Source organism: Lagopus leucura, unplaced genomic scaffold (genome assembly GCF_019238085.1).
Source record: "Lagopus leucura isolate 7727_CA_CO unplaced genomic scaffold, USGS_WTPT01 Super-Scaffold_73, whole genome shotgun sequence".
Lineage (NCBI taxonomy): Eukaryota > Metazoa > Chordata > Aves > Galliformes > Phasianidae > Lagopus > Lagopus leucura.
The window spans coordinates 28,673,160-28,685,446 of record NW_024962252.1 but is presented as its reverse complement, the minus strand read 5'-3'; the positions used below and the strand labels follow the sequence as shown (position 1 = coordinate 28,685,446).

General features: G+C 41.0%; 1 protein-coding gene across 4 annotated transcripts in view; it reads right to left on the bottom strand.

Moving 5' to 3' along the window:
- The window catches only part of ANKRD6 (ankyrin repeat domain 6), a 111,385-nt gene that overhangs the window by 20,560 nt on the left and 78,538 nt on the right, over positions 1-12,287 (bottom strand). For 3 of the 4 annotated variants that reach the window (XM_042887071.1, XM_042887080.1, XM_042887090.1), the window contains exon 5: positions 4,849-4,947. In XM_042887071.1, the coding sequence (XP_042743005.1) occupies positions 4,849-4,947 (99 nt within the window). Of the gene's footprint in view, positions 1-2,219; positions 2,560-4,848; positions 4,948-12,287 lie in introns of those variants that run through there. The other variant, XM_042887063.1, reaches the window with a different exon arrangement.

The window sequence follows — 12,287 nt, the reverse complement described above, 5'->3', positions numbered from 1 at the left end:
GCAGTGCAATCACTGACTCATGTATCTTTTTTATGAAATTGCTAAAATAACTGCCTCTGAAAGTGTTCATCAGAGTTCCACCTTTAGCAAGGCATTAAGGGACTGGTCTAGACAGCCAAAGGAAAAAATTATCACCTGAAAGTGCACATTAGCTGCCCAGGCTATTATGTTGGGCACAGTTTATGGTTCTATTTGCAAGTGATTTACACCTTAGGAACAGGCTGCAAACCAGGAACAATGAGGAGCGATAACTCCAGTGTTACACAGATGTGACCTTGACAGAAACAAAAGAATCAACCTTGCTTAAATGCAGACACAGGCTGGAAGCCAAAAGGACATTAAGGTGCTTCTGTGAGATGTGGTGGATATAAAGTATCTAACATAGATGTAGAGATGTAAGGCACCAGTGTCTCTCAAATCCTTTGCCTTATCTGCTGCCCAGTCCTGAAAGCAATGAAAACTTGGGCATTGCAGCTTGCACAGCACCACAAGGCATTGGAGCTGGGATGGAGCCCAAGAGGCCTTTGTGAACCTCATGCTGTGCCCTGCTCAGCCCACCTGAAAGAGTTCCCCCTTCAACTCTCAGCACGCTTGCTGGAACCAGTGCCAGTGGTTATGGGACTCACCCAGCTTGTCTTGCCATGAGAGCACTTCTGTGTCAAAGTCACTCCACCATCAGGAAAAACATCTGTATTCAGTGGGCTAGAGAGAGGGAGATGCTGGCGGGAGACCAGGAACATGAGTTTGCATTCCTTGGGCAAAGAATGAGGGACTGTACATCTGGAGTTCTTCATATACAACAGAGCTATTGCATAGAAAGGCCTGAGGATGTTTCCAAAGTATGAAACTGTGTTCTTGACTGAGAGCTTGAACGACTGCTTTCAGCAGAGGGCTGCAGGTTGTGAATCCTGAAGAAAGGTACATATCTACACATTGACCTTTTCCATGGATTTTGTCATTATCATTTCCTTTAGCACTTTAGTGTTGGCAAGGCCAGCTGGTGTTTAGGATAGCCTTCCAGGCTCCTAAACTTTCCTAATTTGATGACTACCTTCAAGCAGTGGATGCAACCACCGGCACCAGACACACAGGAGCAGTTGTCTGTATCATATCTGAAGTTCACTCCATGGGAAAGAAAATAAAGCAAGCAAGTTATAAAAGACTTTCAAGTAGTTATTAGTAATTCTTCCAGCTCTCTTGCCTCTGTCACACACACAGTAGAGGAATAGCAAAGAGGTATTGGAGTCATTATTATAGACTCTAATCCCTCAATTCAATAAGATCTACTTTACAGTAATTTGCAATATGTTTTACTTTTCCCTTTTTCTGATTAAAAAAAAGTATTATGACCACATCTTGTATTCCTACACATTCCTTTTCTCCAGAGCATCCTCCAGTTCCTGGACTCCTTTAAAACTGCCTCCCTGTCTTTTCACGTTATCAGAAATCATCAAACTATTTTGCTACAGAAGTGCACCAGAATCAAGAGAAAAAACTCATGTGTTCAATCTCTGATGCAAAAAGCTGGACAGCATTTGCAAAAGTGTTAAACTTTGAAATAATATCATTACATTTACAGTTGAAAGCTTAAAACATTTGAAAGTGAAAACATAACCAAGGGCAAAATAGTCTGAGGAACATAAAGCATATTTGCATATTCTGATGCAGTTGGATACAAAGGCAACTAAATACACCCTGGTGTTTCCCGGTGCCAGTGTCCCCTCCTTTGCTGAAGAAAAACAGTCATCACAAATACACAGCAGGAAGAATTGCACTCTGGATGACAAATGATGATGCACGACCAGCACAACTGATCAAGGCATGAAGAAAATAAACATGAATGAAAGAAACTGAAGCTTAAATGACGCTGAATGAGACTTCAATGGGAGTACAGGAATAAGCCACTTCATATATTTACGTTCACCTAGAAATCATTTTGAACCCTGGATTATTTCATTTGAAATCATTTTTCTGCTTCTTAAACTGGAGCTTCCAGAAGAGAAACTCGAGGGCCTCTTCCAAAGGTAACCTTTTTTCTCCAGTTAAACTTTCAGAGAGTGCACACAGGGCAGGAAACTACGCAGAGCACCCAGCACAAAGCTCGCCATGCAATCATGCACCTCCAAGAGCTGTCATGCCAGGCTGCCAGTCCAAGATTTTGCAGCATGCAGCCACGGAGAAGTGAAGCTCAAGGCAGGATTGATGCACAAGTTTCTAACCTCCTTCTCTCTCTCTGATCTTCTAGGTTCCTTTCTAGCCTTTCTCTTCTGGTTTTTCTTATCTTTCTCGTCCTTGATTTCCTTCACATGGACAACTTTCTCCTTGACTATTTCTGAGGTGTGAGCTGTATGAATACTCATTGACCAGTCAGAGATTGCATTGGGATCCCAGTAAGAACTTTCAGTATTGGCAGGGAGAAGGAAAGAATTAGCTCCCGGGGTTGCGTACTCTACAGAGCTGGACTCCGCCGGATTAAATTCATAATAATCCCACTCCAGGCCACTGGAGGTCATTCTTCAACTAATTCTCACGGCTCTTGCTGTGCTTTAAAGAATGTATCTGTAGAACACGAAGTTAGTGTTTGAATCTCTCCATGGCATTCATCAATTTTAAAGCTTCTGCTTGTCATGTAGCAGATGAAAATTTAGTACTGGATTTATTAGCTACAGCCAACTCCAAAATAAAATATTTGGTGATTTCTTGGTATTAAGAGGAAACGCGCATCATATTTTCAGAACTTAAAGAACTTTCTTTCTGTTACCATAATTCTACAGACAGCAGTAAAATAAATAATTTAATTTTCTGTGAAATATGATCCCCTCACCCTCATGAACATTTTCACCTCTGAACCTAAATATGTATTCCTGAAATGAAATGTAATCATGTTAATCAACATTTGATGCTAAAATGCCTTCACTGCCAAATAAGCAAACACTAAAAGTGATTGGAGGCATAATTGATAGATGGCAATTTTAAAAGAATATCATCACTTCTGTATGGCTTAAATAAAGTGTAAAAATGAATTACACAAGGAGAAAACATAAAGAACCTTCTTTGAAGACCTATGTAAAAGGAAAGCAGAAACAATTAAGTTAATACCTTTCACAAGCAAAAATGCTCACTTTCTCCTCCTTCAAGACAAGTTGAAACCCACCTTCAAGACAAAGCAACTACCTAAGCTCTCCTTGGTTTCAAACTGGATGACTGGTACTAAATACCGAGCCAAAAACCAAACTACCCTTTTAGGAAACAACTTCAAGCACGCACCTATTCTATTCAGAACAGTCACCAAATTAAGGAGACAGATCCAATTGCTGTGAACAAAGCCCCTGAGAAGACTGGTAGGCAAGTGAAATACTGTCTTCCAGGAGCTGAATGTTTCTGCATGGGAAGGCTCTTCACTAAAATGAAATGGTGCTAACCACTGATTTACTATTTTCCTTTATGGCTAATGAATCAGATGAATAGCCTAGAATTTATGACTAGAGGATTGATAATAAATAAATAAATAGGAAAACAGACTTACTCAAAAAGCAGTTTTCATTGAAACCCAATCTGAGCAAATCAGTGGAAGCTCTTGCAGTACTAGAGCAGCAACCTGTGTTTCTCAGGAACACTGACGGTATTTGTAAGGTACCTGCAATTTTTTCTTAAACACCTGATGAATCATTTTTACTGGGAGATGTCTAAAAACAGAATACATTTGAGCAAACACTCCCATTACACTTGCAAATCCTCTCCGTTTCACAGACAGGTATAGTGGAAGCACAAAGAAAGCAGGAAACAAAGTTTCTTCCTAGAATTAAAAATACCCCAGAACAAAGTTGGATGTAAAGCTGTACCCTTGCCAGACACAGACTGCTCCCATCTCATGGGGAAGCAGCTACTCAGGTGGAGAAGGAAATCAGTTTTCCAGTTTCTACAGACATTTGAGGACCTCTGTATGCAAATAAATACCTAAATGGATTTTCAAAAGGCACCTAGACATTTTCTGTGTCTTTTTAATCATACAGGTGCCTCTACTAGCCACGCTTGGATTTCTAAGTCCCTTGAAAAATCTACACCTTCTTTACTACAGAGGGAAATAAAGCAAATCTTCCTCAAATTTGTGTCAGTCTACATCAGAAGTTAGCAACAAATCTAGAAGAAATCACAATTATTAAACTACGTTTTCATTCATCAGAATAAGGCAACTAAAACCTTGTTACCCATCCCTCCAAAAAGCCTTAAAGTCTGGAACAAAATTAGATCCATTTCTATGGAAAACCATCAAGTTCCAATAAATTACATATTTTACTGAATGAAAACAAACTACCATTTGCTAAACTCAAAGCTGGTTGCATTGTGCTGATGCTTTACCACACAACAGCCTGACAGATGTGACCGTCCCCCATCAACCATGGCAGTCAGTAGGTTGAGTGTCTAGGCAGTTGTCCAATACACTGAGGCACGTGTCTATACAAAAGCATCCCTCACTTCAGGCAAACATCACAACAAATACGTCCCCTACCAGATGTCATCCAGTGGTCCCCCATATGGTACAACAAGTTCTTGTTTAATCCCTGTACTGAACAGCAGACAATGGTTCTCAGGCTGCTCGCACCAGCCTGGCACAACCAGAGCGCTCAGAAAGCTCCACAGCTGGAGCAGGAGGAGCAAGCAACTCATTGAAAAACACCACATTTTACTTTGCCTCCCATGCAACTTTGCATCTCCAAATTAGAGGCTGCATCTCCAAATTTGAAAATATAGAGACAGATTTTGTATTCTTTTAATCCTACTTCAAAGTGAAGGCCTATTCTCATTTGCAGAAGTACTGATGGAACAACAGAGGTTGTATCTACTTACATCATCCTGAATATCCAGGTCACAACCTGCTTTCAACAAGATCTGGACAACATGGAGATGACCCTTGTGGGCAGCAAGATGCAGGGGGGTCCGGCCATGCTGTGAATGAGAAGAAAATAACAACAAATCAAGGTGAGTTTCTATGCATAAAAGTTGACCAGAATTGTATCCTATTTTTCTCTCTCTTCTGTGTATCTCTCTACTCAAAGCAAGCCTGCAATAGCAACAGTTGACAGACATCAGTGTAGGAAAGGCTGAAGACTCCTTCTCTGTGTTCTGCAACATTATAGTTTAGCCTGATCACAGAATCACAGAATGGCCAGGGTTGGAAGGGACTTCAAGGATCAAAAATCTCCAACCCCCTGCCACATGCAGGGCCAACAACCTCCACATTCAATACCAGACCAGGCTGCACAGGGCCCCATCCAATCTGGCCTTAAACACCTCCAGGGACGGGGCATCCACAACCTCTCTGGGCAGCCTGTTCCAGCACCTCACCACTCTCTCTGTAAAGAACTTCCCCTGACATCCAACCTAAATCTCCCCTCCCTCAACTTAGAACTATTTCCCCTTGTCCTGATGATAATCTACAAAAGGGATATTCTACTCAAGTAAGGACATGCTCATGTAAGGACATTTCCTTACAATCTCAGATCCAGCTTTATGTCCATGCACGAAGGCACTTCATGATTCTTTTAGTTCTGTCCCCCTGGAGCACAGACTTTTCAACCACTTCTAACTCCACTCAATACAACAAAGTAGCTGTAACAGGCAAATTCATAGATTGTAATGGGTGCCATTTTTGCAACAGAAACAAGAATTACTGGACTGTTATATACAACATGCTCCCCTCAAAAGAAACGACGAGTTGTAATCTCTCCAGGTGACAACATATAGGACAGCCAACCTCTTTTTGCCAAAGACCTGCTGAATGTTTTTAGACAATTTCCAATGTCTGGCTATATAAAAATAGAATTTAAAACATTCACAAGAAAATCAATTTGTAGTGTAGTCAAGGACAATTCCCAAGTGAACAGAGGGACAGAAAAACTTTAATTAGAGAGATGGATGATATATAGCTTAAGAAGTAAATAAAAAAGACAAATTTGATAGTAAAATCAAATTAAAAAAAAAAGTAAATCCCCAACAGAAGTCTTATTAAAATTCTAAGTGAAATGACAAGAGAAAAAGAATATTTACACATAACTGAGCTATGTTTGATCATCCTTTGGCAGAAATAAAAAGTGAAACATTTCAGGAAAAGAGGAATAGGCTTCTCCTAGAAGATGCAGAAGAATGTATGTTGAAAGAGGTTCAAAGAGTGAAGAGATCATACTAGGGTGTGTTGTACAACAAAAGAGATCTAGAACAAGTGATTCCCTAGAATTCTAACCATATAAATCTTTAAAAGAAGATTCGGAAGGGGACAGTCGAGAACTAACTCCTACCCTAGGAAATGTATATGCATGTGTGCTTGCGTGTGCATCTCTTCAGTACACCTCAAAGCATCACCTTACAAACTGTTAAGTAGGAACAATTCTGAAATTTTTCACTGCACATTTTATTTCAGTGGAATTTAGAAAACAGGGTTCCTATCACTGCTAAGATCACCGATGACTTTCACAAAGAATGCCAATTTTCTACATTAGGCATTTTATGAGATGAAGAAGCATTATACTACCTTTCATCTGTACATCTATTTCTTTATCACTGCTTCTGCCATTGTCTATTTTTGAATCCAAGAACTCACACTGCAAGAGAAGATAAACTGTCTATTTACTGTATCAGCTATAGAAGAAGCAAACACCTCAAGAACTGAGTAGTGGCCTTAAATGAACATAAGACAACCATTAACTCTCTGAGATTATTCCTGAGTGTGAAAGCTACTCCAGGTAAACAAAAAAACATGCTCAGGACAGCACTGCTTGCACACAGAAATTCCCATCCCTGCCTATCTGGTAATGTCTTCAAAACTTAGTCTCTTCACAACAAAGTAGCACTGAAACCCATAATAATGCTGGAGACAAAATGTCTGTGTCAGCAGCTAATAGTTGTGTGCTGCTTTGAAAATGTTAAATGTTGATTAATTACACCATGATTGATCTGAAGGGCCAGATCTAAGGGAAAAGCCCACACCCACTGTGGAACTTAAGTCTCTCAAAGCAACTATTTTCTCCTGTCCCCTTTCAGAAGTAGGAGGCAAGGACTCATTCCAGCATGGGAAGCTTTCCTTCCAGCATCTCCCAGGGCATGGGAAGGGCTTGCTTCCTGCTGTCCCCACCAGCTCCTCTATGTTGACTGAGTGGCAACAGCCTGCTGCTTTTTGCTTCTTGCTGGCATCCTCACTTCAATCCTTGTGGGTCCCTACCAACTCAGGATATTCTATAGTTCTAGACATAGGTTCATCAGCAGTGCCCCTCCAGCAAAGGGCTGGCCCAGCCATGCGGAGCACATCTTCTGCCCCAGCCTGGAGAACAGCCAGGGCAAAGTCAGTTTCAGGTAACTCAGTGGCATAAAAGTCTCTAGGCAACGTGAAAAAAGGAAAAAGAATGAGAAGCTGGGTTGACAAAGCATTCCCAGCTATGAACAATACATTTGGATGACAGAAATATGCTCGAGCATGTTCAGGTTTATGGGTTCTGAATTTCTGCATTACTTAATTGCAATAAATAAATCACTTAGCCAGGATGTCTTACTTCCCAGTAGGTTACTAATGTATTGTGAAAACAGCTTATTATTAACTGCACATGGAGCAGAAAAAATCCCAAATAAACCCAAGCTGAAGCCAGCTCATGTGCTGTGAAATGAGAGCAGCATCAACCACATGAATTTATTCCAACAGGGAATTTTCTGTTAAGATAACCATCTCTAAACACTGAAAAAAAAGCAGAGGTGCAGCCAAAGGTATTTTGATAAAAATAAACTATGAAAGGAGAGTATGAGTTTATTTTTAATACAAACAACGTATTTTCCTCAGCTAACATACTTCTGTAGACAAGCACCCCATAATGTGTGTGGAGGAAAAGGGAAAGTCTCCAAGGGGCACACATCCAAGCCACATGGTTTTCAAGAAAAAGGCTGCAAAACACAGCAGCAGACGTAGATCTCACAAGCCACACCACCTTCACCTGCCCATTTGATGCTTTAAGGCACCCAAAAATAAAGTGGTTGCAACCACTTTCCCTTGGCAGTACGAAATTCCCATTTCACCAAGAGGGACTAACCCACATCTCCACAGCTGGGTTGTTTCCTCTGTCTCAGCTTCAGGAGACCAGCACTGGAACAGGAGGTGTGCTCAATGGGAGACACCACAGCTGGGTCAGGGAGAGCATTGATTTCTATGGTGATAGGAAAGAGGTGAGGGGTTAGATGGGCAGGTAGCAGGCAGAACTGCCAGCCTTGGAAAGCAGGGTTAGTAGAGTTACCAACTGCATTCTAATAAACTTCAACCAGCAAAACCAAGCATCACCATTTCTTCAGTGATGCATGGAGAAGAAGCTCACACATAGCAGCTTTGGCCATTCCTGTTATAGAGCAGAGAGGTTGCATCGTTGTGCTATCCACTGTCATCCTCCCATTCAAAAACTTCAGCCAGGTCTCCAAAGCTCTTCTAGAAAAATGAGTTGTTGAAAACAAAAGTCTACAGAATGATTAAATACACTTCAGCTTTTTATTCCACAGGATTTGTGTGTTTCTACAGAGGTATCCCCTTCAGTTGGAGTCTGGAATGAGAACCCTTATGAGACCACGGTTGCTGCATATGTGCAATCCCCTAACTTTTCCCAGTGTCTATAAAGGGAGACTGGGGAAATGAGGATCCCAACCAGGATGTGGAAAGGAGGATCAATTCCAGCACATTACATTGATTAGAAGTTCAAAGTTTTGGAACAACACTGGCCATCACATCATTAATCACAACACTGCAAGAACGGACAATGCCAGAATTTTTCTCCCCAGTTACATCAAAGCAAGGAGAGATGGCACAGGAGGACAGTGCTCTTCCAGTGCAGGCAATGCAAACACTGGAAAGATGCACTCACCCACCCCACACATACGTATACATACACACTGTATGTGTGTACATATGTACCATCAATCCTTCACTGGTGGGAAGGAGATTGCTCATGGGCTAATAAGACTATTCTTTTTAAACTATGCTGTCAGGTGTTTTTTTTTTTCACAGCCATGTATCCTGTCTAAAATATCTATGAGGAAGAAAGAAGAGGACAGAGAAATTTCTCTACATGTTTTCTTCATAAAGACATTTCACACTCCCCACTGAAGCACTAAAGAGAGGTCTTATGTGAGTACACATAAGGGTCCTAGCAAGAGAGGAAAAATATATAAACAAGAACACCTCTTAGCTACTCATCACAGAAAGAAAACTCTACATCCAGAGGCTGCTTAACATGTAGATTGCAAACTTAACAGCTCATCGGCCTTTGTAAATATCAACTGTAATATTTGGAGGTTATTACAGGCAACTACAGAAATACAAATGAGAGACTTCTGAAACTCAGATTAATGAGCCAATGAAGTGGTCATTCATCTAAAAAATATGCAGTTTGGACATTTATTCAAATGAAAATAATTACTTCAGCAGGCCACAAATCACACAAATCCTCCCACGTCACTGACTTATTGACCAAATAAATGGGATATCTTGCACTAATGCTGTCACTTCCAACAACCATGACACAGAGCTACAGCTCCAGGGTGTATCAGATCGCAGTCAAGCACAGCAAATATCCACAGTAAACATCCACATGAATTTCAGCAGTTAAATTTTCTGTTTATATTCAGCCCGTGTTCTAACTTCCAAATACTGACAGGCAACTGTCAATATGAACAGTCTAAAAGCAGAATTTTCCTGGAGTAGCAGCTCCAGGTGTGGTGGGTCTAACACCAGGAGCTGCAGGCTCTTTCCTTGTGTTTATGTATTTGTAGATACTTTTATGCAAGTACATTCAGTTCTCACTGTGCTGTGCTGCACAAGCACTGCAGTTTATTCCTCCACTCTACATTTATACCAAAACATGCCTATCCACATTTTATTAGAAAGCTTGAAAACAAACACAAACTCCTGTCATACTGTTCACACTGATGATTTGTTATGCTGTTCCCCATGAATAACCTGCTCACTCAAGTCAGCACACAGCTTCTCGCTGGCCTCAACAGGCATTATTAAGTAAGTCTCTAAATGTCTGCTATTTCCCTTTCATTTATTTTTATTTATTGTTTAGAACAGATGCTTAAGTCAATAAGCAGTTTTTCAAGCTGAAGTAGCACAAATACGTGAAAGCACTGAACAGATTTCTTTGTTTCCATTTCAACATAGGGGAAAAAAAAAATTGTTTTCAAGAACTCTGCACGCTCTCAAGTTGAAATCTTGATGACAAGTCTACAAGTACCCTAGCACTATCAAACACTGCCATATGGGAGGTCTGTAACACAACTAGTTCAAAAATCAAATCAAACAAGCAAACAGATAAACAAACAGAATTGCTGAATTAAAACAGAAGCACTAGTTTCCACATTTTTTTTAAATGCTGATCTCTCCAGAATTTGATTTTATAGCCACGTTCTTAACACTGTGCTCTGCAGAAAAGCTATATACTGCTTTCCTTTGAAAAAAAATATTCATAATCCCAATGGTAATATGCTAACTACATTGAAACTGCCTGTGCTACAATACTGCTTCCTCTGGCAATCTTCTTCATGTTTAACAGAGAGTGGCACATTCCTCTCTGTGTGCTAGCTAACACACAGCTCTTTGGGCCATATTAATTCTGAATGCTGAATGCTGGTAACACACTGCAGCACCCCAGTGAATCCCAGCACCAAGTATCACATTGTTTGGGTAAGCCATGACAGAGCTTCAGAGCTGAATTTCATCTCCAGGCACGATGCAAGCCCACAGCAAGGGCTGAAGTTCCCAGTGTGCTGAGGGAGATGGGTTTCAGCCAGGCCTCAGGGTACACCAAAAGTTCAAGCACAGGAGGTGAAATCAATCATATGTTATCCCCTCCTTTCGGCACCATCCCAAAGACAAGATAAGAGAACAGGTCTTACCTGACACATCTCTATTTCCATTTCTCCTCTGCCAGTTCTGGTGGTTCTCAGCCCTCTCCTGAATCCATCTCACCACACAATGTCAGAATTAAAAGTAACTTGGGGAAAGGAAAACGGCAAGGCAGGGCAGCTCAGCAAAAGCTGCAGTGCTTAAACTTTCAAGAAGCAGCTGTCAGTAGCTTTACTGAAATAAAGCCTCTATTACAAAGGAACTGAAAGATGGGACAAGTTTTGCAAATTGGAAGAAAAGACTTAATGATACCAGGCTCAATTCTTAATCTTTCAGATTTGGCAGTATAGTCACCAAAATACCTTACAAACAAACTTGTTCGTTGGAATCAGCTGGTCTGTATTACCAGTTGTTTCTTTTTTGTTTGTTTGTTTTGGTTTGATTCTGTTAGTAGTTGTTCTTTTTTTCTTTTTCAAACAGCCGTAAATTTCAAGCCTGTGAAAAACGTCGGACGGAAAGGCACAAAAATGGAAATGATCTCTTTGTCCAACTAGGCAGAGCAGTGACAGCACTGTGGCTGACAAGAGGCTCAAAGAAGAGCTGTGAAGCATCAGGCACTGTGAATAAGACTTTCCCTCACCACCACCTTGCATGGCTTCGTGGCAGAGGACCCAGCTCCAGGACAACATGCATGTGCACCTGCAGTGCAGTACCACCATCACCCCTTCCCCATCATCAGAAGCCAGCAGTGCTGTCACCATCAGCTCTTTTTCCTTTTTTCATCCATGTTTTAAAATGTATCAAATCTGGAAAGAGCCCACGTGCCCTTAGCTGTTGCTGGTGGCAGGAAGGAGGTGGAAGCACACTCTTTCACACCGGCTGCACAGGAATGGAAGGCTTAGCTGGACAGGTGAGTTGCTATTAATACTATCACAAAGAAACAAATGCATTCAGGAGAAAATGCTGAAGTGAACACTTGGGCAAATCAATTCTACACTGAATTCTGATTCCTTCATATTCTTCTTCTAGAATCATCCAGCTAGAGGTGATAAAAATGAAACACTATTTTGCAGCTGAATTACTGTTCACTGAAGCAGCAATTAACTGTACCGTATGACCTTCCATACTAAAGTAAAAATAGAACTGGACGAGCTTGCCACCTATCCAGCACTTACTAGTCCTTGGTTTGTTATGGAAAATATGCTTCATTATCCTTAAGCCATGGTCAATTAATCTGGTTTCAATAAAGAACTCCTCAGAATAAAGGTCCAGCCTCTTCGAGCTGTGGCTCTGCATGGTGTTTTTCCACTGGAATCAGTCTGTGCTTACAGATGCATACCAGAAACTCATTTCAAGCCTAACACGATGAGGGAACTGTTCCTCTGTGTCCAAAAGAGCTTTGCCTCGGCATATCTTT